Raw genomic sequence first — 21,597 nt, 5'->3', positions numbered from 1 at the left:
TGAATGCCCCTGAATCTTTTAGGAAGTTGGCGATTTGGGGGTTCCTCTGTGACTCTGTCTGTCATTGCCATGCTCGGTTGGCGAGGCACCTTACCTCTGCATGATACTGTACGTGTCCAATGATTGACAGAATCTGAATGCCCCTGTATCTTTTAGGAAGTCGGTGATTTGGGAGTTCCTACATAGATTAATCTTTTATTGCCATGCTTGGTTGGCGAGCCACCTTACCTCTGCATGATACTGTACGTGTCCAATCATTGACAAATGGGCGTCGGCGCCTGATAGGTGACCGGGGTGTAAGCACAATGTACTCTGAGTCTGATAGCTGGGTGGTTGCGCCGCTCCAGCACTATCAACTTTTTGTTTTTCGTCTTTCAGGTTGGCTTCGTAACGAACGATGTGAAACAGGTGTGTAATTTGTCTGAATGTTTGGTGAAACAGGTGTGTAATTTGTCTGAATGTTTGCTAACCAAAGCGAGTGATGACCGGGAACTGGGCGTGGTGGTTATGTAGATAAAGCCGAGACTGACTTCCCAGCCCTTGCCAGAGGTGCCTTCTTTTTGCAACGTTTCTCGAGGGTACGTGCCCTTTCAAGTGGCTTGCGACACATTTCACGTTCTGGTCCCGTGACTTTTCAACCTTGCCACAACCTCATTTTCTCTCTCAACGACGACCATTGCACTGCCGCAAACGACCGCGACGTTGACGCGTGTAAAAGCCCGTTCTCCAGCTCACTATTTCCTAGGACTTCAAGCATGCCACCGTTACCCACCAAGAAACCCTCGTCGCAATCTCTCATATCCTCAACGCTCGCAGCCATAGCTAACCACTTCAAACCCCACAAAGCAGAGGCTCTCCAACGTATACGGCTGAACGCCGTCTGTCTCGTAGCTGCTCTTATCCTGTCTTACTTGCTACCGGTGCCGTCTCTGCCGGCTGCCATTCGACGTGTGTTACGGTCGAGCCACACGTTTGAGAGGTGGTCTTCGGAGTGGGTGTATCAGTGGGTGTGTTTGCTAGGTGAGTGCTTTTATGTGTTTCTCGAGTTTTGCTGATTGGTGATATGTGCGTAGAAGTGACGGCGGTTACGATTTTTACGTTCAATATCGCGGAGGCGGGCTATGCGCTGAAGTACCCTCCCCCGCCAATGCCACCCGTCAACTCTCCAGCGCGGCCGAAGTCGAATGCAAAGTCTCCAACGACGACGCCCCAACGTCCTTTCAAAGTCCTCTCCCCGAACGTACGTTTGTTTACTTTCCACATTTTTTTCACCCTCGCAGCGGCTGACTCTTTGCTTCATGCAGTCAAGTCCACAATGTCAGAAACCCTTCTCCTTCGCCCCATCATCCCCCTTCGCCTCCGCCTCTTTCTCAATGTCATCAGTGACGTACCCCGTGTCTCCCGTCTCCACACCTTCGCGGGTGGTGCATTACTCGATACCTCCCGGGTCAAGCTCGACGAATACACAGGCATCATCAACGTCGACCGTTGGGTACCTTGCTACGCCTAGCCCGGTGGTGTCGGCGTATCGCGGTAAATATGCCGCTGGGAACGTTGGTCGTGAGTTCATAATGGCGTGTGTTTTACTTCGTTAATCTGACACTTGGATAGGTGCTTTGGATGGCTCGTACCTCGGCTTCATTGCATCTACGGACTCAGATGAAGAAGAAACATAGGATTCAGTTTATGGTCAACGTCTGTGAATGCTTTGGAGGCCTATAATCATTGCTCGACAGCCTCGACAGACTTTCAACAAAACTTTGTCGTGAAGCTAAGCGGTGCAGGCCCTCCATTTGAACATTTTCAGCACACATTTTTATCTATGTAAGACTGCTGATATCTATTCATGACTGAGAGCTGTCCCGAGTTACTGCATCAGAGGCATTGTTTTTGCCAAGCCTCTATTTTTTGGGTTTTTTTTTACAACCCAGTAAACTCTTGCAGTCCTGCAGTTGATGTTCTTATTGTAGAGTACAACACCTCTGTTGTGTCATTGCCTTTTGTTTGAATCTAATGAGATTCAAAAGGTGTGGTGCTTGCTCACTGGCACTTGGACATGTGTGCGGTGCTGGTCACAGCTTGTCTAATGACCATTTTTCTGTTCTGAACGTTCATGTCAGAACCCATCCTACCATCATAATCATACCATTCAATGAAATATTGGAGTCCAGTGTCCCCAGTGGCTGGCTACAAGCATTGCTCAAGTCCTTGCCCTGTTAGCAAAAGCCATATCAGGTGGCAGTGGTGAGATCAATATGTAAACCCATTGAATATTAATTCTCCCGCATCTCTCTTCCCCGCTGCGTTCTTTCAACTTCTGCTCTCACCGAACCGTCTTCTGGCACCTATCTGGGACATCTTATTACGTTGATTTGGCCTCTTCTCGTGGTATTCGACGCTCAAGGCGTGCCTACTCCGACCAGACCCAAGTGACTCTCAGGGCCCTTGGGATGGCCCGGACAAAGAAGGCGGAGAATGGGGATGGGGCAAAGCCGTGTGGTGGTGGTGGTTCTCAGCCGTCTGGGTCCTCGACGAATTCCGGTACGTTTCTCGGGGTCAATTTGCAAACGTTTACGCTGACTTGTAATACCTAGCGAATCAGAAAGCCCACAGAGCGCAAGAGGCGTTTAGGCGTCAGGCCGTCTTATCAAAACTCCAATTCAACAAAATCAAAAAGCCAGACACCGTTGGGACGACAACGGTGGACCCGCCGGTTCTTGCGCAGAGTTCTCGCGCTGTCAGTGTGGCCGCAGATCCGAACACGGAGACGCCCATCACGGTGGAGGTGCGGGATATGGAGGTGGATGGGGTGCCGTCGCTTGCAATTGGTGGTGATGCTCAGGTGCCTGTGTCCTCGTCGGGTGTCGGTAAGTAATTCGTTCGACTCTGGTCATTGCTCGTTTCGCTCATTTCTATGCGTAATAAGTGGTGAACAGTAGCCCTCAAAAAGCGCAAGGACCTCCTGCGTGTCAGGTCGTTGACTTGGCAAAACCTCAGTTCAAGAAAAGCCAGAATTCAAGGGCCGTTGGTGACACAACACTGGCACAAAACTCTCGCGCTGTCAGTGTCAGTGGAGCGTCAAATTCGAAAGCAGCCCTGTCCTTGTCCACGAAGGCGCGAGATATGGACGTGGTGTTGTCGTCCGGCATTGGTGGTGAGGGACAGGCATCTGTGGCTTCGACGAGGGCCGGTAGGTGGTTTAACTTTTGATTTTAGTTCGTTCGTGCTCATGATGGTGTTGCCAACTTGCGGTAGGAGCGACGAACCGGTCTAAAGAAGCGGAAAGAACTCCTATGCGTGAAGAGGTCATGGCGAAACGTCGGTTTAGAAAACACGGTGATCGGCAACCCTCGCAAGACTCTCGTGATAGTGGTAGAGCGGCGAATGGGAACCCTCGGAAACCCGTGTTGACAGCGGGGGCGCGGGATATGAAAGTGGTATCGTTAGGTGGTGAAGTACGGACGTCTGTGCCCTCGGCGAGCGGTACGTGGATTGAATCTACCTTTTTGTTCGTTCGTGCTCATGCTAGTGTCCTGTTAGTAGTGACAAACCAACCCGGAAAAATGAATGAAGTCCCTACGCATAAAGAGGTCCTGGCGAAGCTTCGGTTCAATAAACACAAAAACTCTGGTGACCAGCCACCTTCGCAAAATTCTCGTGCTGTCGGTGGAACGGTAGATTCGAACTCGCGTGGGTCCATGTTAGGTTGTGTGAATGCTCAACGTGACCCGCCTACGCTTTCAATTGGTATGTTCGTTCTTGTTCTTGATTGATTTCACTTTTGAGCTGAAAACTTCAGGTGGCAGCTTGAGCTTAAAGTCGCAGAATCCTGAGTCCGTAGTTGGGCACATGGATAAAGCGCACTTAGGGAGACCCTTATCGCCTGTTAACGTTCACGGCAGATCAAACCCGTCACAGAGTGGTATGCTATGTTGTTTTCGAGGGATGATTGGGCTTAACAAGCAGAAAAGTCTCTAGCAGTAACGAACCTCGAAATCCACCACATACCGATAAAGCAGTACATGTGAACTCACAGCCTTTCGTCAGCCGCGCAGTGAAGTTGGAGAGAATGCAAGTTTTGGACAGTGGATTGCATCGGAATGATGCACAGACCTCTGTTGATACTGTGTCATTCTCAGCAGATTTTCGTACGTCATGCCTGATTTTCACGTTCATTTTTCACTTACGAGGTGTCTATGTGTGATAGCCCCCAAGAAACGACCTCGAAAACAAAAAGGTGCTCCTCCGGACGACGTCGCCCTTGCGAAACTCAGACCTAGACATTCGCATAACTTGGGCGATATCGGGGGACGCGATGTTATCATGTCCACTGAGGAGGAGACCTATGTTGGATCACATGGTTCGCAAACCGGTGTGTATACGTATCCTCGACATCTAGACTTTTGAGCTAATATATCAAGGGAAGTCACGGGCAAGGCGATAGTGGGCCATCAGCAATGGCAAAACTCTAATGTAGGGCAAATAAATGACAAAAACTCGAAGATGCCCAACTTTGAGAATGCAAACACTCCAGGTAAAGGGAACTCGGTTAATCCTTCGAGCCTGTGGCTGACTGAAGTTAGTCATAGACGTAGACCGTCCTCCTAAAGAGAAGATGCGTACTGCCAAATTGAAGGGAGCCAAACCCAATCTGGTACTTGCCGTAGTGGAAGGTGGTGTTTTACGTCAAAAGGAACCAGAGGCGCTTCAACTGGTATCACCTCTACCACAACTCGAACCAAGCACGGCCACACAAAGCACCAGTTTGTGTTCTTTCCCCTTGTAATCTTATTGATTAACCGACCCACCACTGTATAGTTGCGAAGAAGGAGCGAAAGGGGAAGGATCGAGCGCCTGCGGAATCTATGGTGCAGATGGACGAACAACCAGCGACTAGCTTCACGGCAGAAAATTTCTTTCCTCAACGCGAACCAACGTCGTCCATGGCACCAATAATACCCCCACTTGCTGAGGGATCATCGAGCGTTGGTAGGTCTTGCTTTCTTATCGAAACTTAGCTAGGGTTAATATGTCAACATAGAGACACGTCACCCTCGAAAAGCTAAAGAACCAGCTGCTGGCGAGCCCAAGGCGAAACGGGTCAAGTTGAGTGCAGCTACTACAAGCAGCGTGGTATCTGCTTTCGTGCATGAGACCTACCAACCAATTGTACCAGCCCCAGTTCAAGATGCCACGACGACATCGGTTGGCGCGTTGCAAGTACCACCTTATGGCGGAGCTAAGAGTGTTAAGACAAAGGGAAAGGCGAAAGAACCACCTACGGGTGGACCCATAAACGGGGGTCAACTTGATACCGCCGCTACTACAGGGCTTTACTTCGTCTACGAAAATGCTCTTGCATCAGCATCAGCACCTGCCAACGACGTTTCTATGGGCAGTGCTGATTTACCATGTTCTTCGTCCACCGCGATCGCAGGTCATGATTCAGCTCAAGCTGGAGAGAAGCCACGTCGGAGGAAGGCGAAGGAACCTGCAAGTGGTGAACCTAAAGCCAAGCGAACTAAACGAGATCCTCCAACGACCCAAGAGGGGCTTTCAGGAACTACTGAGTCTACACAAGAAGCTTCTGCGAGCAGTGGTGCGCGCTTTTTTGCTTGGCTCCCACCATTCCCAAGTTGACGAGAAAGTTTCGTAGGTAAGAGAGGCCGACCGAAGAAACAAAAAGATCCAGCCGAATCAACGACTGTTAAGGCCCCAGGGCAAAAGCGGGCCAAGAAAGCAAAAGAGAACGAAGTTGCATCCAAGCCGAAAGGTATGTCCTCCCAAAAATTACAGGTGATGCTCCATTATGGACCATCATTATTTTGCAGCGCTTCCTATCCCTACGCCGAACCCTCCGACCTGGAAACTAGTACCGGTGCTCAAACCCAAGGTCAAACAGGCGAAGCCTACTGCCACGGACGGCCAAACCAAGAAGCCCAAGCCGACAGGTACTGCTGCGCCAAAATTCACACCTAGAATCTGGTCAAGCGTAAGTTATCTTCAAGTCTCACGTTGATCTCTCTCCTGAGTCCTTCGCGTACAGAGCAAAGAAGAATTCTTGACGGTTATGCCCGAGTTGACTGGGACGAAATGCGTCAACGGAGTATCATGGTTGTGTTCCCAGAACCCATATATCTTGCTCGAGGAAGCCGGGAAGTATTTTGGTGTGTCTGCTGCAGATGGAAAGCGTGTTTTGGAGTTGACAACGTATGTTAAATCTTGTTGAAAGAACGTCGGTTGAGCCCTTCGCTTTAGAACTCGGGACTTTGTATGCGCAACGGAACAACTTTTGCAAGAGGTTGCCACTACGGAGTCGACTTCCCACTCCCAACCTACGCTTGCGGAATCTATGTGGCAGATTGAAGGGGGTTCGAGAGCAATTTCTGTCCTAGACCCTGCACCCAATGCTACCACGGCTTCAAAAACAACCAAAGACTCTTTGGTCGGAGCGGGACCTTTAGCGGACATTCCTGCGGAATGTGCGAATTCATTCAATGCCGATCTTGGAACAACAATTCCTCCATCACTTGCACCCGCAACTCACCCTTCAAAAGATGTTGCTCCCCTTTTGAAAGACGTTGATCTTGCATTATCCCCTTCTTGCGCAAGAAACTACAATCATTTGGATTGTAAAAACGGCATCCCTGTCAATTCAATTCCGGAATCGAAAAGGGGACCTCTTTCACCCATCTTTATTCCCAAAGCCAAGGTCACTGTCTTCTACGACGATGGGAGTGTTCATTCCTCGCAGACGCCAGAACCGTTTGGAAAGGACTTTGGCACCTATCGTCTTATCAGCGGTCAACCTCTGTCCCCCGAGACTGATTCTCGGCTCAATTCACCCCCAGGTCCTTCTTTGGGTAGCACCACCCTTTGTTCGCCTCCTACACCATCCTCAGTCCCAATGGCTTCTCTCGAGCGTCCTCCGAATCCGCTGATGCTGAATAATGTCGTAGAAGACCATCAACGACAAGCTATATCCCTCCCTATTAGCGACCACCCACCCACCTCCCCCGATCTTCCTGCTGAGCGGCCTACCGTATCGACTCCGGAGAAGCAACCCCAACAAAGCGCTGGGCGAGTTCCGTCATCTTTACCTGAAGAACTCCAAACCCTCGTCGACGCTTACATTCACAGTCTTCCGGTCACCGTCATCGCAGCCCGCTCTTGCGTCCTGGACATTTGGCCGAATGTTTCTCTTGCAGAAGAGTTTGCCCTTGCGTTTCTGGGGTACTTTAAAGTGTTAGGTGTTAAGGTATCCTTCTTCTGTGATTATCGAAGGTTTCGTTTGACGAAATCGGACGATTCTTAGGAAGTACCAATCAAGGCAAATCAACCAAAGTCCCTTGCGTCTGGAATGTCAGCCGGGAGAGTAGAGTGGTCGTTCAAGCTGGAATGGGTAGCTGGTGGCGAAGAATGGTTGGTTGCGCCCACAGACAATAACATCGACTATTCGCGACCTTGGTGGGATCCCGAGCCTACAAAGGCACCCGAAGCCCCAGCCCAATCCACGCCCCAACCAGAGCTCACACTAGACGAGACAACTACGCAGATGCAGCAGTTGGAGTTATCGCCCAACGAGACGCCCAGTGATCCCTTGGTAGATCCAAATGATGATTGGCAATCGCGCTATCAAGTCGAGAAAATGTCCTACAGTATATGGGATCGCCTGGGCGACATTTATTACTCACAGATCTCATCCCACTTCGTGGCGGCGTTTGGCTGTACCCATATCGTGCCCAGTGGTTGGTACTGTGTTCAGTGTGGAAAGCTGAACTTCCAGGCCATGTTCCGGCATCGCAGGTGTTCTAGTTCCGTGTGCAAGGTTCGATATCCTTCTCAAATCATTTCAACAGTAATTCTAACTGTAGTTGATTTACAGGCCACTGCTTTACCACCAGGGTTTGCGTTGGACTTGTCCGTCATCCGAAATCTTCACGACGCCCAACCTCTGCCCCTGCCATACAATACGTTCCCAGAAGGCGTGCAAGCGCGTGTTGCGTCGTGGTCAGATGGCGTGCGCACACTTACGTATACCCTAGATGGGCTGCAGAAGCGCGTGAAGTTGGAGTTGAAATCGGAATCACCGGCGGGGGCTGCGGTACCAATGATCAAGCATGTGTTCACATGTAACATGCCATCGTTACAGGTAGCTGCGACCCAGCTGTTTATGGATATACAGTCCTCCGTTGTGTTGAGTCGGACGGTGGAAGATGGCAGTTCGTTGGTTTATCCTTCTTGATTTCGTTGACTGACTTTACTTGGGTTTTCCAGATGCGATTTTCATGTATTCGTGCCCCATGGCGCCTTCTCCAGAGTCAAAGGCGAAGCAAGGAAAAGGGAAGAAGTCGTGCGTGAAGAGTCCAAAGCAGCAGCCATTGCCTTGTTTGGTACAAGCTAAGGATTTGCTGATCAGCAAGGCGTCGGCTTACGCGGAAGTGGATTCTTCTTTGTTGGGGGTCGATCATTTGGATGTAATGGCTTGGGCTACTAGTGGAAGTCAGAGGGTACGTGTAGGATCCTCCTTTCTCGCAGTTCAGACTCTCACCTTTGGGTTTGTAGGGCATTTACACCGCTTCTGCGACGAAGAAGACTGTCATGATGATATGTCTCGGGTGTGAAGTTGTGTTGACGTTGTCTCCAAAGGGTAAAGCTCCTCAGGTCGTTCGAAAGAAGACGAAGTTGCCAAAGGTAACCGAGAAGTCGAAGGAGGGAAAGACGACTGGGAAGCAGAGGAGGGGAAAGGCAAAGGCAAAGGACCAGGACCCACATCTGCCAACCGATGCACAACCTTCGGCTCCAGCAGATTCTTCTTCGGTGATAGGGCCAGTCACACAGGGGATACAAATGCTAGACCTGGACTCGCTGTTGACGATGGAGGATGATGAAGAGGATATCAAACCTTGGCCAGCTCCAGTGGCGTCGACTTCGAGCATCGTTCCCTTGTTCCAAAGTATTGGCCCATTTTCATTCTGGCCAAATCCAGTCGCCGCCTCAACCCCGTCTGCTATGATGGCACCAACATCGAGCTTTGCCTCAATAACACCAGCACCAGTGCCCGAGTCTGCCCTCCTACCTGACCTCGACTCTCTCATTCGCATGGACGATGGCGAGGATCATCATCAGGACAACCATACCGCAGACGTGGAGATGAGAGACGCGGAAGTACCTGAGCCTACAACCCTACCCCAACTTGACCCAGATGTTGAAGAAGATGAAGGACCGGATAAGCCTGACACGGACAACGTTGTGGTCACACTTGTCCATGGGGACGTTCTCGTACTGAGTGGGGCTGAGTTTCAGGTGGGCTTGGTTCTTCTTGTCCTGGATAACTTGTTGATCATGCATGACAGTATTCTATCAAACGGACTGGGACCAGCGTTCGTGAGTATTATTTTGTGTTACTGGCGGGTATCAGCTCATGCGTGTTTCGTTCAACAGTTTTGATTGGGACATGCTACTCGAGTGCGGCTACGACGGATAACCTGAAGAAGGTTTTCTAATGCTAGTGACTTCTATGCTCTGCCTGATGGAGTCAGGACCTCGCTGATGTATACCCGTCAATTACGGTCTTTGCAATCAGGGAGATCATGACGTTTTCGCCTCGAAGGGATCGACATTCGAAGGGGATTACAGCCCGTTCATGTGAGTTGGATGTTTTCTGGCATCGCTCCTGAAAGTCGTACGAGGAACTAGAGCTTTCGCTTGGACCCGACGATTTATTCTGGAGGCTTTCTCTGCAGCTAGTAAGGATTATGTGGATAGATACTTTGGTACGCACGAGTACATAAACAAAAAAATACTTACCAGCACGGACCTTCAAACAAACTAGGTTTAGTACGTATATGTGGAAGGAATGACATGAATGCCCAAGTAGCATTTATGAAGGAGGAGTGAACTACTATGCTGAGTAATGTAGAGGAATGTCCAGTTCGATCTCTAGTAAAGACGGGGTAGAACAGGGGAATAACAATATGGTGGTAATGAGCACACAGGCAAGTAAGCCCGCAATGTTGCCTGCACCGGAAAGGGGGATTGAGGGGAACACTTCGGTCGTTCATTTATGGAGCACCACCCAATAACACCAGACGTAGTACCATGTCAGCTTTGCCTTCCTATCCCTCAGCAATTCCTATGCCAAAACCGCCCCCTTTTCCAAACCCCTTCCTGCACCTTTTCCGCATCCTCCGTTCTGCGGCAAATATCTTCTGATTAACGTACTCAATAACTCCCATGGTCAGAAACACACACTGCCCCGTAACTGCCAAAACAACTTGCAACAGCCTATATTCAGCCCTCCACAAACAAAGGAACCAAGTCCCCCGTCAGGTGATGCATGACCTTCACATCTTGCATGGCTTTCAACAACTCTGTTGCAGGATTTATTTGTTGTTCGATGTAAGGTGCCAAGAAACCTGCAACGTCTGACTTTCTCACTGATGGGTGAGCTATTCTTGCCCTATCTTCGGATATTGCAGCCTTAGCGTGGACAAGGTTCTCAAGAATTTGTCGGTAGTGGATGGGGATTGAAGCATATGCGATCGATGCGGCATGAGTTTGCTGATTGCGCTCATTTTGATAATTCCTATGTTGTAGGCTCAAATATCGCAAGTCTATCACTGTAATATAATAAGCAAGGGAGTGAAAGGGGAGAGCATACAAACATACCATCTTTAATGGAGTGGTGAACCATTGCTGCCCTTGTATCCTCAGAGATGGCACTGGGGTCCGCTGAAAGGAGCCGCCCAAAAGCTATGAGGGCGAGTCAGCAGCCCATCAAGGGCATAAGGGAAAAAGTGACCTTGTAATGCTTTTGTAGCCATTTCCCATTGAAAGATGACCCTGTCCGCATCCTGGTTTGCCCTGACCGCATCCTCCTTCTCCCTGGCCGCATCCTGGTTTGCCTTTTCAAGGTCCTGTACCCGATGCATAAGCGACTTATTGTCTACCTTCAACTTCTTATTCCTCTGTGAACTGTATTAGGCGACATTGCAAGGGTGATGACTCGGCTGACATACCTCGCCAAGGGATAGTTTATGTTGAAATTCAAGACCGTTTTCATCGAGGGTAATCACCCGGTATTCGGTAATATCGCCGGATGTACTGAGGGGCAATAAGGATTTGTCCCCTTTGTCAAAACAGTCTTGTGCGCCTGCACGAGTCGAGAACGCCGCGCCCGACACAGTGAGGGTCCTTGGAGGCATGGAGACACGTTCGATCGCTGCAGGCCTTTCAGAGACATAGTTGAACGCCAGAGGAACCAGAGGGTGAGAGGTAGTTAGAGCGTATGAGCGCGCAGGCATGATGGAAAAGAACAATGTCCTACAATGTCTCAGGGGGCGGGGACGAAGTCCGCTCTTAAAGGAGATGCATATTACATCATAATTAACTTACTTAATCCACACTCCTTCTACCTGCACCGCAAAAGCCGGTTCCTCATCGCCTTCCTTATCACTGCGTACTGTTCGCCTTTTACTTTCATTACTTTCAAAGTGGGTTTGGGTTCATCATGGGTGGGGCTGCGTTGCGCGTCATAAGTGGTGGACAGTAGACATCAAAAAGCACAAGGGCGTCCTGTGCGTCAGATCGTTCATTTGGCAAAACCTCAATTCAAAAGAATCAAAATTCGAGCGCCGTTGGTGACACAACACAGACACAAAACTCTCGCGCTGCCAGTGTCAGTGGGGCGTCAAATCCGAAAACAGCCCTATCCTTATCCACAGAGGCGCGAGATATGGACGTAGTGTTGTCGTCCGGCATTGGTGGTGAGGTACAGGCATCTGTGCCTTCGACGAGCGCCGGTAGGTGGTTCGACTTTTGATTTTCATTCGTTCGTGCTCATGGTGGTGTTGCAATAAGTAGGAACGACGAACAGGTCTTGGAAAGAACGCCTATGCGTAAAGAGGTCATGGCGAAACGTCGGTTTAGAAAACATGAAAACTCTGATGGTCAGCTACGCTCTCGTGCTAGTGGTAGTGCGGCCAATGGGAACCCTCGGAAACCAGTGTTGATAGCGGGGGCGCGGGATATGAAAGTGGTATTGTTAGGTGGTGAAGTACGGGTGTCTGTGCTCTCGACGAGCGGCACGTGCTCCGACTTCAACTTTTTGTTCGTTCGTGCTCATGCTAGTGTCCTGTTAGTAATGACAAACCAACCCGGAAAAGTGAATGAAGTTCCTACTCATAAAGAGGTCTTGGCGAAGCTACGGTTCAACAAACACAAAAACTTTGGTGATCAGTTACCTTCGCAAACGTCTCGTTGTGTCGGTGGAACAGTAGATTCGAACTCGCAGGGGCTCATTTCGGCTGCTGTGAATGCTCAAGGTATGCCTTCAACTGGTATGTCCGCTCTTGTTCTTGGTTTATTTTACGCTGAAAACTTTCATTCAGGTGGCGACGTGAAGCCCAATCTTCGAAAGTCGCTGAATTCTGGGTCCGCAGTTAGGCAGGTGGATAACGCGCACTTGGGGAGACCCCTATCGCCTGTTGATGTTCACGGCAGATCGGGCCCGTCACGAATTGGTATGCTTTGTTGTTTTCGAGAGTTAGTCCGGCTTAACGAGCAGAGAAGTTCCTAGAACCAACGAACCTCGTAATCCACCACATACCGACAAAGCAGTCCATCTGGACTCACAGCCTTCCGTCAGCCTCGCAGTGGAGTTGGAGAGAATGCAAGTTTTGGGCAGTGAATTGCTTCGGAATGATGCACAGACCTCTGTTGATACTGTGTCACCCTCAGCAAATTCTCGTACGTCATGCTTGATTTTCACGTTCATTTTGCACTTACGAGGTCCCGTCTATGTGTGATAGCCAAGAAACGACCTCGAAAACAAAAGGGCGCTCCTGCGGACGACGTAGCCCTTGCGAGACTCAGACCTAGACATTCTCATAACTTGGGCGATATCGGGGGGCGCGATGTTATCATGTCCTCTCACGAGGAGGCCTATGTTGGATCAAGTAGCTCGCAGATCAGTGTGTATGCATCCTCGACATCTGGACTTTTGAACTAAAATATCAAGAGAAGTCACAGGCAAGGTGAAGGCGAGACATCAGAAATTGGAAAATCGGATCCAGGGCAAATGAATGACACAAACTTGGAGATAACCATTCCACAAAATGTAAACAATCCAGGTAAGGTGAACTCGGTATATTCTTCGAGTCTGTGGCTGACTGAAGTTAGTCATAGACGTAGACCATCCTCGTAAAGAGAAGATGCTTTACGTAAAAAGGAACCAGAGCCGCTTCAACTGGTATCAGCTCAACCACAACCAAGCACGGCCACAGAAAGCACCTGTTTGTGTTCCTTTTCCTTGGAATCTTATTGGTTAACCGACCCATTGTACCGTATAGTTGCGAAGAAGGAGCAAAGGGGGAAGGGTCGAGCGCTTGCGGAACCTATGATGCAGATGGACGAACAGCAAGCGACTTGTTCCGCGGCAGAGCACCTCTTTCTTCAACGCGAACCAACATCGTCCATGGCGCAAATAGTACCTCTACCGGCTGAGGGATTATCGAGTGTAGGCAAGTCTTGTTTTCTTATCGAAACTTAGCTAGGGCTGATACGTCAACATAGTCATCGAGAAGACACGTCACCCTCGGAAAGCGAAAGAACCAGCTGCTGGCGAACCCAAGGCGAAACGGCTTAAGTTGAATGCAGCTACTACAAGCAACGTGGGACCTGATTTCGTGCATGAGAACGCCCAAGCAGTCGCACCAGCCCCAGTTCCTGATGTTACGACGATATCGGTTGGCGCGTTACACGTACCACCTAACGGCGGGGCTCAAACTGTTAAGACGAAGCGGGGGGCGGAGGGACCAACTACGTCCTGATCCATAAGCGGGGTTCAGCTTGATACAGCTGCTGCTACCACAGGGCTTTCCTTTGTCTCCGAAAATATTTTTGCATCAGCCTCAGTACCTCCTAACGACGTTTTTTATGGGCAGTTCTGATGTACTAGATTCTTCATCCACCGCGATCGCAGGTAATGATTCAGCTCCAGCTGCAGAGAAGCCACGTCGGAGGAAGGCGAAGGAAGCCGCAAGTGGTGAACCTACTCAAGAGGGGCTTTCTGGAACTACTGAGCCTACACAAGAAGCTTCTGTAAGCAGTGGTGTGTACTTTTTACTTTCCTCCCACCATCCCAACTTGACGATGAAGTTGTAATAGTCAAGAAAGGCCGACCAAAGAAAGAAAAAGATGCAGCCAAATCAACGACGACAGTTAAGCTTCCAAGACAAAAGCGGGCTAAGAAAGCAAAAGAGAACGAAACTGCACCCAAGCCGAAAGGTATGTCCTCCCAAAAATTACAGGATGATGCTCCGTTATGGATCATTACTTTACAGCTCTTCCCGTTCCTACGCCGAACCCACCGACGTGGAAACTAGTACCTATGCTCAAACCCAAGGTCAAACAGGCGAAATTTACTTCCACGGACGTACAAACCAAGGTGTCCGGGCCGACAGGTACTGTTGCGCCAAAATTCACACCTAGAATCTGGTCAAGCGTAAGTTATCTCCAAGCCTCACGTTGACCTCTCTCCTGAGTCATTTCCCTTTTAAAGAGCAGAGATGAACTTTTCGCCGTTATGCCTGAGCTGACTGGAACGAAATGCGTGAACGGAGTCTCATGGATGTGTTCCCAGAACCCATATATTTTGCTCGAGGAAGCCGGGAAGAGTTTTGGTGTATCTGCTGGAGATGGAAAACCGTGTTTTGGAGTTGACAACGTATGTTAGATCTTGTTGAAAGAATGTTTGACCGATCCCTTCGCTTCAGAACCGGGGACTTTGTATGCGCAACGGAACAACTCTTGCAAGAAGTTGCCACTGCGGAGTCGACTTCTCTCTCTCAACCTACGCTTGCGGCATCTATGGGGCAAATTGAAGGAGGTTCGAGCGCAATCTCTGTCCTAGACCCTCCATCCAAAGCTTCCACGGCTTCCAACACAACTAAAGTCTCGGTCGGAGCGGGACCTTTGGCGGCGAAACCACTCAATGCCGACCTTGGAACAAGAACTCTTCCATCACTTGCGTCCGCAACTCGGCCTTCGAAAGATGTGGCGCCCTTGTTGAAAGACGTTGACCTTACATTATGTTCTTCTTGCGCAAGAAACTACAATCATTTGGGTTGTAGAAACTGCACCCCCGTCGTTTCACTAGATTCATTTCCGGAATCGAAAGGCGGCCCTCTTTCACCCATCTTTATTCCCAAAGCCAAGGTCACCGTTTTCTACGACGATGACAGTGTTGATTCCTCGCAGACGCCAGAACCGTTTAGAAATGATTTTGGCACCTATCGTCTTATCAGCGGTCGACCTCTGTTACCTAAGACTAATTCTGGGTCCAATTCATCTCCAGGTCCTTCTTTGAGCGGTACCACCCTTTATTCGCCTTTTACCCCATCCTCAGTCGCAATGGCTCCTCTCGAACGTCCTCCGAATTCGCTGATGCTGGATAATGTCGTAGAAGACCATCAACGACAAGCTATATCCCTCCCTATTAGTGACCACCCACCAACTTTCCCCGATCTTGCTGCTGAACGGCCTGTTGTATCAACTCTGCAGAAGCAACCCCAGCAAAGCGCTGGACGAGTTCCGTCATCTTTACCTGAGGAACTCCAAATTCTCGTCGACGCTTACATTCACAGCGTTCCAGTCACCGTCATCGCAGCCCGCTCTCGCGTCCTCGACATTTGGCCGAATGTTTCTCTTGCAGAAGAGTTTGTGTTTGCGTTTCTGGGATACTTCAAAGTGTTAGGTGTGAAGGTATGCTTCTTCTGTGTCTATCAAAGGTTTCGTTTGACGCGATTCGCAGGAAGTACCAATCGAGGCAAGTCAACCGAAGTCCCTTGCGTCTGGAATGTCAGCCGGGAGAGTAGAGTGGTCCTTCAAGCTGGAATGGGTGTCTGGTGGCGAAGAATGGTTGGTTGCGCCCACAGACAATCACATCGACTATTCACGACCTTGGTGGGATTCCGAGCCTACAAAGGCCCCTGAAGCCCCAGCCCAAACCACACACCACTCAGAGCTCACACTAAACGCGACAACGACTCAGATGCAACAATTGGAGATATCGCCCAACAAGATGCCCACCTGGTCCCTTAGTATCCGAATGATGATTGGCAATCGCGCTATCAAGTGGAGAAAACGTCCCACAGCATATGGGATCGCCTGGGCGACATTTATTATTCACAGATCTCATCCCACTTCGTGGCGGCGTTTGGTACTCGTATCGTGCCTAGCGGTTGGTACTGTGTTCAGTGTGGGAAGCTGAATTTCCAGGCCATGTTCCGGCATCGCAGGTCTTCTAGTTCTGTGTGCAAGGTTCAATATCCTTCTCAAACCATTCCGATAGTAATTCTAATTGTGGTTTATTAACAGGTTAATGCCCTACCACCAGGATTCGCATTAGACTTGTCAATCATTCGAAATCCTCACGATGCTCAACCTCTGCCCCTGCCCTACAATACGTTCCCAGAAGGCGTGCAAGCGCGTGTTGCGTCGTGGTCAGATGGCGTGCGCACACTTACGTATACCCTAGATGGGCTGCAGAAGGGCGTGAACTTGTTGGAGTTGAAATCGGAATTACCGACAGCGGCGGCGGTACCAGTGATCAAGCATGTGTTCACATGTAACATGCCATCGTTACAGGTAGCTGCGACCCAGCTGTTTATGGATATACAGTCCTCCGTTGTGTTGAGTCGGACGGTGGAAGATGGCGGTTCGTTGGTTTATCCTTCTTGATTGCGTTGACTGACTTTACTTGGGTTTTCCAGATGCGATTTTCATGTATTCGTGCCCCATGGCGCATTCTCCAGAGTCAAAGGCGACGCAAGGAAAGGGCAAGAAGTCGAGCGTGAAGAGTCCAACGCAGCAACCGTTGCCTTGTCTTGTACAAGCTAAGGATTTGCTGATCAGCAAGGCGTTGGCTTATGCGGAAGTGGATTGTTCTTTGCTGGAGGTCGATCATTTGGATGCGATGGCATGGGCTACTAGTGGAAGTCAAAGGGTACGTGTATGATCCTCCTTTCTCGTGGTTCAGACTCTCACCTTTGGGTTTGTAGGGCACTTACACCGCTGCTGCGACGAATAAGAGCGTCATAATGATTTGTCTCGGGTGCGAAGTTGTCTTGACCTTGTCTCCAAAGGGCAAGGCCCCTCAGGTCGTACGAAAGAAGACGAAGTTGCCAAAGGTATCCAAGAAGTCCAAGGAGGGAAAGAAGACGACTGGGAAGGAGAGGGAGGGCAAGGCAAAGGACCAGGACCCACATTTGCCAACCGTACCACAACCTTCGGCTCTACCGGATCCTTCTTCTGTGATAGGACCAGTCACGCAGGAGATGCAAATGCTAGACCTGGACTCGCTGTTGACGATGGAGGACGATGAGGAGGATATCAAACCTTGGCCAGCTCCAGTGGCGTCGACTTCGAGCATCGTTCCCTTGTTCCAAAGTATTGGCCCATTTTCATTCTGGCCAAATCCAGTCGCCCCCTCAACACTGTCTGCTATGATGGCGCCAACATCGAGCTTCGCCCCAATAGCACCAGCACCAGTGCCCGCGTCTGCTCTCCTTTCTGACCTCGACTCACTCATTCGCATGGATGAGGGCGAGAATGATTATCAGGACAACCATACCGCAGACGTTGAGATGAGGGACGCGGAGGTATCTGAGCCTGCAATGCAACCCCAACTTGACCCAGATGCTGAAGAAGATGAAGGACCAGATAAGCCTGACACGGAGAATGTTGTGGTCACACTTGTCCCTGGGGACGTTCTCGTGCTGAGTGGGGCTAAGTTTCAGGTGTGCTTCGTTCTTTTTGTCCTGGATAACTTGTTGATCATGCATGACAGTATTCTATCAAACGGACTGGGACCAGCGTTCGTGAGTATTATCTTGTGTTATTGGCGACCGTAAACTCATGTGTGGTTCGTTCAACAGTTTTGATTGGGTCATGCAACTCCGAGTCGAGTGTGACTGCATTGAACGAATAACCTGAAGAAGGTTCTCTAATGCTAGTGACTTCTGCGCTCTGCCTGACGGAGTCAGGACCTAGCTGATGTACCCTGTCAAATCGCGGTCTTTGCAATCACGGAGATGGACGTTTTCGCCCCGAGTGATTCCAAGGGATCGGCATCCGAAGGGGATTACAGCCCGTTGATGTAAGCTGGATGTCTTCCGGCATTGCTCTTCAAAGTCGTACGAGGAATTCAACGAGAGCTTTTGCTTGTGCCCGACGAGTAAGTCTGGAGGCTTTCTCTTCAGCTAGTAGTAGGGGTTATGTAGATAGATCCTTTCGTAGAGGCCCATTATGCACGGCACACGACAAGATGAATGGTTTAAAATTGCTCTTTTTGTTGGGGTAACCTGAGCCTGAGAGGACGTATTGATACAGGTAGTTTGCTTTGTTCAACAACCCCAACTATACCCTCCACAACGTCGGACGCAATGAGCACGACTCAATCAATACCTACAGAACCGCAATGGGGACGAGGCACGTATACATTTCACTCATTAAGGCTATCTTGTAGTAGACTGAGCGTTGTTGGAATCTAGTGCTGATATGTGGTGGAACGGACTGGTGAGTTTCTTCGTCGTCGTCGCCGCGACTTGTCTTCTCACCACCACCACCACCATCACCACCTACAGGCCCAAACTCGGCCGCAAAGATCGCAACCCCGCCAAAGCTACTCCTTCCGAGGTTCAGTAAGTCTTGTCAGGTTATATTTAAGCGACAGCGTGGATGTTGCAAAGACGGAGTCTAAACCACTTCCCTCACTAGGAACCCCGACCTTCTCGAACCTAACCTCCTCCGTTCTCTTCTCAACGTCAAAGTCACTTCAATCCACGGCTCATGCAGCGGATGTCATTTCGTGGTACTCGATATTTCCGGCTCAGCATGGCTTTTTGGGCGGAACGGCTCTTCCGCGCTCGGGCTGCCTGCGTCTACCACGGAATACGTGTCGGAGAACGCGCCTAAGGAGGTGAAACCTCAAGATCTTGGTGCAGCGCCAGGCGTACGCTTCGTTCATGCAGCGTGTGGGAGGAACCATACGTTGCTCGTTGGGAGCTGTGGGACTGTGTGGGCGGCTGGGGCGAACACTCTCGGACAGGTACGCGTTGTGTTCATACCTTTTGATTTTGTGGGTTCTGAGATAGCCGAAATGATATTCTAGTGCGGACAGAATGTGTGTCCGGAAGTGCCGTCGTTCAAGAGCGTTCCAGTGACCCATGGGGGGAACGTGGAACACGTCGTACAGGCTGCAGCTGGAATAACATTCTCCATAGTCCTCACCGAATCCGGAAAAGGTATGTATGGCTGTACGGCCGCGTAGAAGCTTCGTTGACGCGTTCTGGTAGTGTTTTCGTTTGGTAGCGCTGAGAAAGGCCAGCTGGGAAATGGAACGACGGGCGAGAGGATCATTACCGGCAACAAGACCGGGTACGATATTGAGGTCCAGCCTGGTTCGTTTCCCCTTTTTTTATCCCCCATTTTCGTCGCTTGGCTATCGGATTCCTGTCCTATCTTTCCTTCTTTTGCCTCTCTTGTGCAGATTGGCTTTTGTCAATGGTGCTGCCTTGTGCTAACAACCATATCCTTTTAGTCTACCTGAAAGAGTTGGACGGGAAGAAGATTGTCCAGATCGCTTCTGGGCAGCAACATACTTTGGCCCTCGACTCGACCGGGTGGGTCTTTGCAAATCTTCGCCAAGCTGCGTCTATATTAACGGTGTAACAGACTCGTCTACGTTTGGGGGTATAATGGCTACTGCCGTCTCGGTCTGGGGAACCAAGTAGACGCGCTCAAACCGAAGGTTGTGCCTCAGGTATGCACGACCTTTACATACTCATTCTCTTACTCTCCATCACTTACAACGTGCGTGTTACAGTTTGCAGGTCCCAACGAAGCTACAATGGCGTCAGCGATAGCCGCTGGCCCATCGAACAGCGTCGCCGTTGACAAACAAGGGATGTATTGGATGGCAGGGAAGTGGAAGAACAGCGGTGAGGGTATGTTCTCATTCCACCTCTACATCTCGCGGAACCAAGACTTATGCAAGAGCAGGTTCATCAGGGTCACCGTACTCTACTTTCCGATTCATGCAGGATATCATGTATGTCGTTCTCCTCGGAGTCGCGTTTTATTGTTCCTTCCCAAGTCCTAGTGCTGATGATGGCTCACATGAGCATTTAGGGGATGCAAGATCCTCCTTGCGCGTTCTGGGGGCGTGACTCATTGGCTGCTCACGCCTGACGATGATGGGAGTGTTATGACTGTTTGTTGGGGGCAAAATGCTGCCAATGGTATGTTTTACGTGAAGCATCGTTTACGACATGTATATTGACTTCAACAGGCGAACTCGGCCTAGGACAAGACGAGCCCAAGAGCGCAACGAAACCGACGAGAAACATACCGCTTGTTGGTATCGACGTATTTGAGTACGTCTTCATCTAGTTTTCCTCCTTCTCCGTCCTTGTCCATTTCTTCTCTCCACTTCCCTTCCACTTCTGCTGCAACATCCAATCTAACTTTTCAATGGCAGCATTGCAGCCGGCCAAAATACAACCCTCCTCCTTGCCAAGCCAAACGAGAAATTCGACGACCTCCCAAGACATCCTGAAGACGTCGATGCACCACTGTTCTGTGTGAAATGTGGGCAGGATAATGGAGAGGATGACTCCCCCTTGGAATGCGATAAGGTCTGTCCTGCTTCTCACTTCTTTTCCTCGCCCTTCTATCGTACCTCCCTTCTTGTTCTGCCTTTCTACCATCTTGGCTAATCCATCACCCTTTCATATCAACCTATAGTGCGATTCCCCTTGGCACCTCTCATGCCTCACTCCCCCTCTTTCGGCGGTCCCAGATGGGGAATGGTTTTGCCCGGACTGTGAAGACGACCCTGGGGCACCTGTGGGAGCTTGGAAACAGGAGAAGCCGGCGAAGGGGAAATCGGGGAGGAAGCCTGCTGTTGGTGGAGTTGCGAACAAGCGCTCTGCGCCTGCTGTTGATGAGGGTGATACGAAAGGTCAGGAGGTTGATTGCCTTAGTGGATGATGTCAGGCTGATCGTGTGGTTTTTGCAGCGTCCAAAAAGAAGAGATCGTGATTCGGGTTTTGATCAGTGGGAATTTATTTATTTATCGAAGTCATGGACTGTACTTGTCTCTCCTCTCTTTAACATCTTTTTGTTTGAACGACATGACCTGTTCCGTCCGTTTCATGTCCTAGCACTACTTGTTATACTCTCAAAATATTCTTATGTCAGTATCTTGGGATGTTTGCAGTGCTATGTAGGCCCATCTCAATACGTATCATCTTGGTTGTTACTACTTTGTACAAACCACACCCCAGCTCATATCATGTATATTTTATCGTTGTTGCTATATTACTCATCGGGCTGAGGTGGGCGTGGGGTTTACAAGGGGGATTCGTCGCCAGCGCATCCGAACTAGGCATCGTTGCCTGCTCATTTTCAAAACCATTTGTACAAGATATACAAAAGTCAGCAAACTGTGCATCCCTCGTCCTTCAACCAGACGCCGAGCGACTCCATAGGATCCACGGGTTGAAAATCAGTTATAGATCTTGGATTTTGAAT

The 21,597-nt window shown here is 49.9% G+C and overlaps 8 protein-coding genes across 8 annotated transcripts; 7 read left to right on the top strand and 1 right to left on the bottom strand.

Moving 5' to 3' along the window:
- Positions 1 to 203: 203 nt before the first annotated feature.
- On the top strand, positions 204 to 1,676 carry LACBIDRAFT_327877 (uncharacterized protein; the record flags this gene model as incomplete). The annotated part of the gene is made up of 7 exons (XM_001881901.1): positions 204 to 242; positions 379 to 408; positions 514 to 578; positions 746 to 1,020; positions 1,074 to 1,240; positions 1,305 to 1,560; positions 1,612 to 1,676. 7 exons carry the CDS (start codon positions 204 to 206, stop codon positions 1,674 to 1,676), a joined length of 897 nt encoding a protein of 298 aa, XP_001881936.1.
- Positions 1,677 to 1,846: 170 nt separating this feature from the next.
- Positions 1,847 to 2,008, top strand: LACBIDRAFT_298544 (uncharacterized protein; the record flags this gene model as incomplete). The annotated part of the gene is made up of 1 exon (XM_001881900.1): positions 1,847 to 2,008. One exon carries the CDS (start codon positions 1,847 to 1,849, stop codon positions 2,006 to 2,008), a length of 162 nt encoding a protein of 53 aa, XP_001881935.1.
- A 442-nt stretch (positions 2,009 to 2,450) lies between these two features.
- Positions 2,451 to 9,506, top strand: LACBIDRAFT_298543 (uncharacterized protein; the record flags this gene model as incomplete). Its single annotated transcript, XM_001881899.1, has 22 exons — positions 2,451 to 2,541; positions 2,595 to 2,867; positions 2,927 to 3,190; positions 3,256 to 3,483; positions 3,541 to 3,747; positions 3,800 to 3,922; positions 3,972 to 4,148; positions 4,208 to 4,372; positions 4,427 to 4,534; positions 4,590 to 4,763; positions 4,819 to 4,989; positions 5,042 to 5,599; positions 5,657 to 5,773; positions 5,832 to 5,992; positions 6,047 to 6,210; positions 6,259 to 7,258; positions 7,316 to 7,828; positions 7,886 to 8,222; positions 8,278 to 8,510; positions 8,566 to 9,306; positions 9,357 to 9,387; positions 9,445 to 9,506. 22 exons carry the CDS (start codon positions 2,451 to 2,453, stop codon positions 9,504 to 9,506), a joined length of 5,898 nt encoding a protein of 1,965 aa, XP_001881934.1.
- Positions 9,507 to 10,293: 787 nt separating this feature from the next.
- LACBIDRAFT_298542 (uncharacterized protein) lies at positions 10,294 to 11,306 on the bottom strand (the record flags this gene model as incomplete). The annotated part of the gene is made up of 4 exons (XM_001881755.1): positions 10,294 to 10,616; positions 10,672 to 10,755; positions 10,805 to 10,970; positions 11,022 to 11,306. The coding sequence occupies 4 exons, from the start codon at positions 11,304 to 11,306 to the stop codon at positions 10,294 to 10,296; spliced, it is 858 nt and encodes a 285-aa protein (XP_001881790.1).
- Positions 11,307 to 11,896: 590 nt separating this feature from the next.
- Positions 11,897 to 13,403, top strand: LACBIDRAFT_298541 (uncharacterized protein; the record flags this gene model as incomplete). The annotated part of the gene is made up of 7 exons (XM_001881898.1): positions 11,897 to 12,341; positions 12,393 to 12,524; positions 12,574 to 12,750; positions 12,813 to 12,978; positions 13,033 to 13,133; positions 13,189 to 13,295; positions 13,353 to 13,403. The coding sequence occupies 7 exons, from the start codon at positions 11,897 to 11,899 to the stop codon at positions 13,401 to 13,403; spliced, it is 1,179 nt and encodes a 392-aa protein (XP_001881933.1).
- A 535-nt stretch (positions 13,404 to 13,938) lies between these two features.
- LACBIDRAFT_298540 (uncharacterized protein) lies at positions 13,939 to 14,737 on the top strand (the record flags this gene model as incomplete). The annotated part of the gene is made up of 4 exons (XM_001881897.1): positions 13,939 to 14,113; positions 14,170 to 14,289; positions 14,346 to 14,506; positions 14,564 to 14,737. 4 exons carry the CDS (start codon positions 13,939 to 13,941, stop codon positions 14,735 to 14,737), a joined length of 630 nt encoding a protein of 209 aa, XP_001881932.1.
- A 14-nt stretch (positions 14,738 to 14,751) lies between these two features.
- On the top strand, positions 14,752 to 17,992 carry LACBIDRAFT_298539 (uncharacterized protein; the record flags this gene model as incomplete). Its single annotated transcript, XM_001881896.1, has 7 exons — positions 14,752 to 15,765; positions 15,815 to 16,243; positions 16,381 to 16,720; positions 16,776 to 17,008; positions 17,064 to 17,801; positions 17,852 to 17,882; positions 17,940 to 17,992. 7 exons carry the CDS (start codon positions 14,752 to 14,754, stop codon positions 17,990 to 17,992), a joined length of 2,838 nt encoding a protein of 945 aa, XP_001881931.1.
- A 552-nt stretch (positions 17,993 to 18,544) lies between these two features.
- Positions 18,545 to 21,054, top strand: LACBIDRAFT_250496 (uncharacterized protein; the record flags this gene model as incomplete). The annotated part of the gene is made up of 13 exons (XM_001881895.1): positions 18,545 to 18,579; positions 18,648 to 18,704; positions 18,781 to 19,120; positions 19,184 to 19,307; positions 19,359 to 19,463; positions 19,604 to 19,685; positions 19,738 to 19,825; positions 19,889 to 20,009; positions 20,062 to 20,113; positions 20,194 to 20,303; positions 20,354 to 20,438; positions 20,543 to 20,699; positions 20,809 to 21,054. Coding segments are annotated over 13 exons (1,602 nt in total), but the record flags the coding sequence as incomplete, so codon positions are not given.
- Positions 21,055 to 21,597: the final 543 nt, after the last annotated feature.

Source organism: Laccaria bicolor, genomic scaffold (assembly GCF_000143565.1).
Source record: "Laccaria bicolor S238N-H82 LACBIscaffold_14 genomic scaffold, whole genome shotgun sequence".
Lineage (NCBI taxonomy): Eukaryota > Fungi > Basidiomycota > Agaricomycetes > Agaricales > Hydnangiaceae > Laccaria > Laccaria bicolor.
Note: the sequence above shows the minus strand (reverse complement) of the source record. Positions and strands in the feature narration are given on the sequence as shown.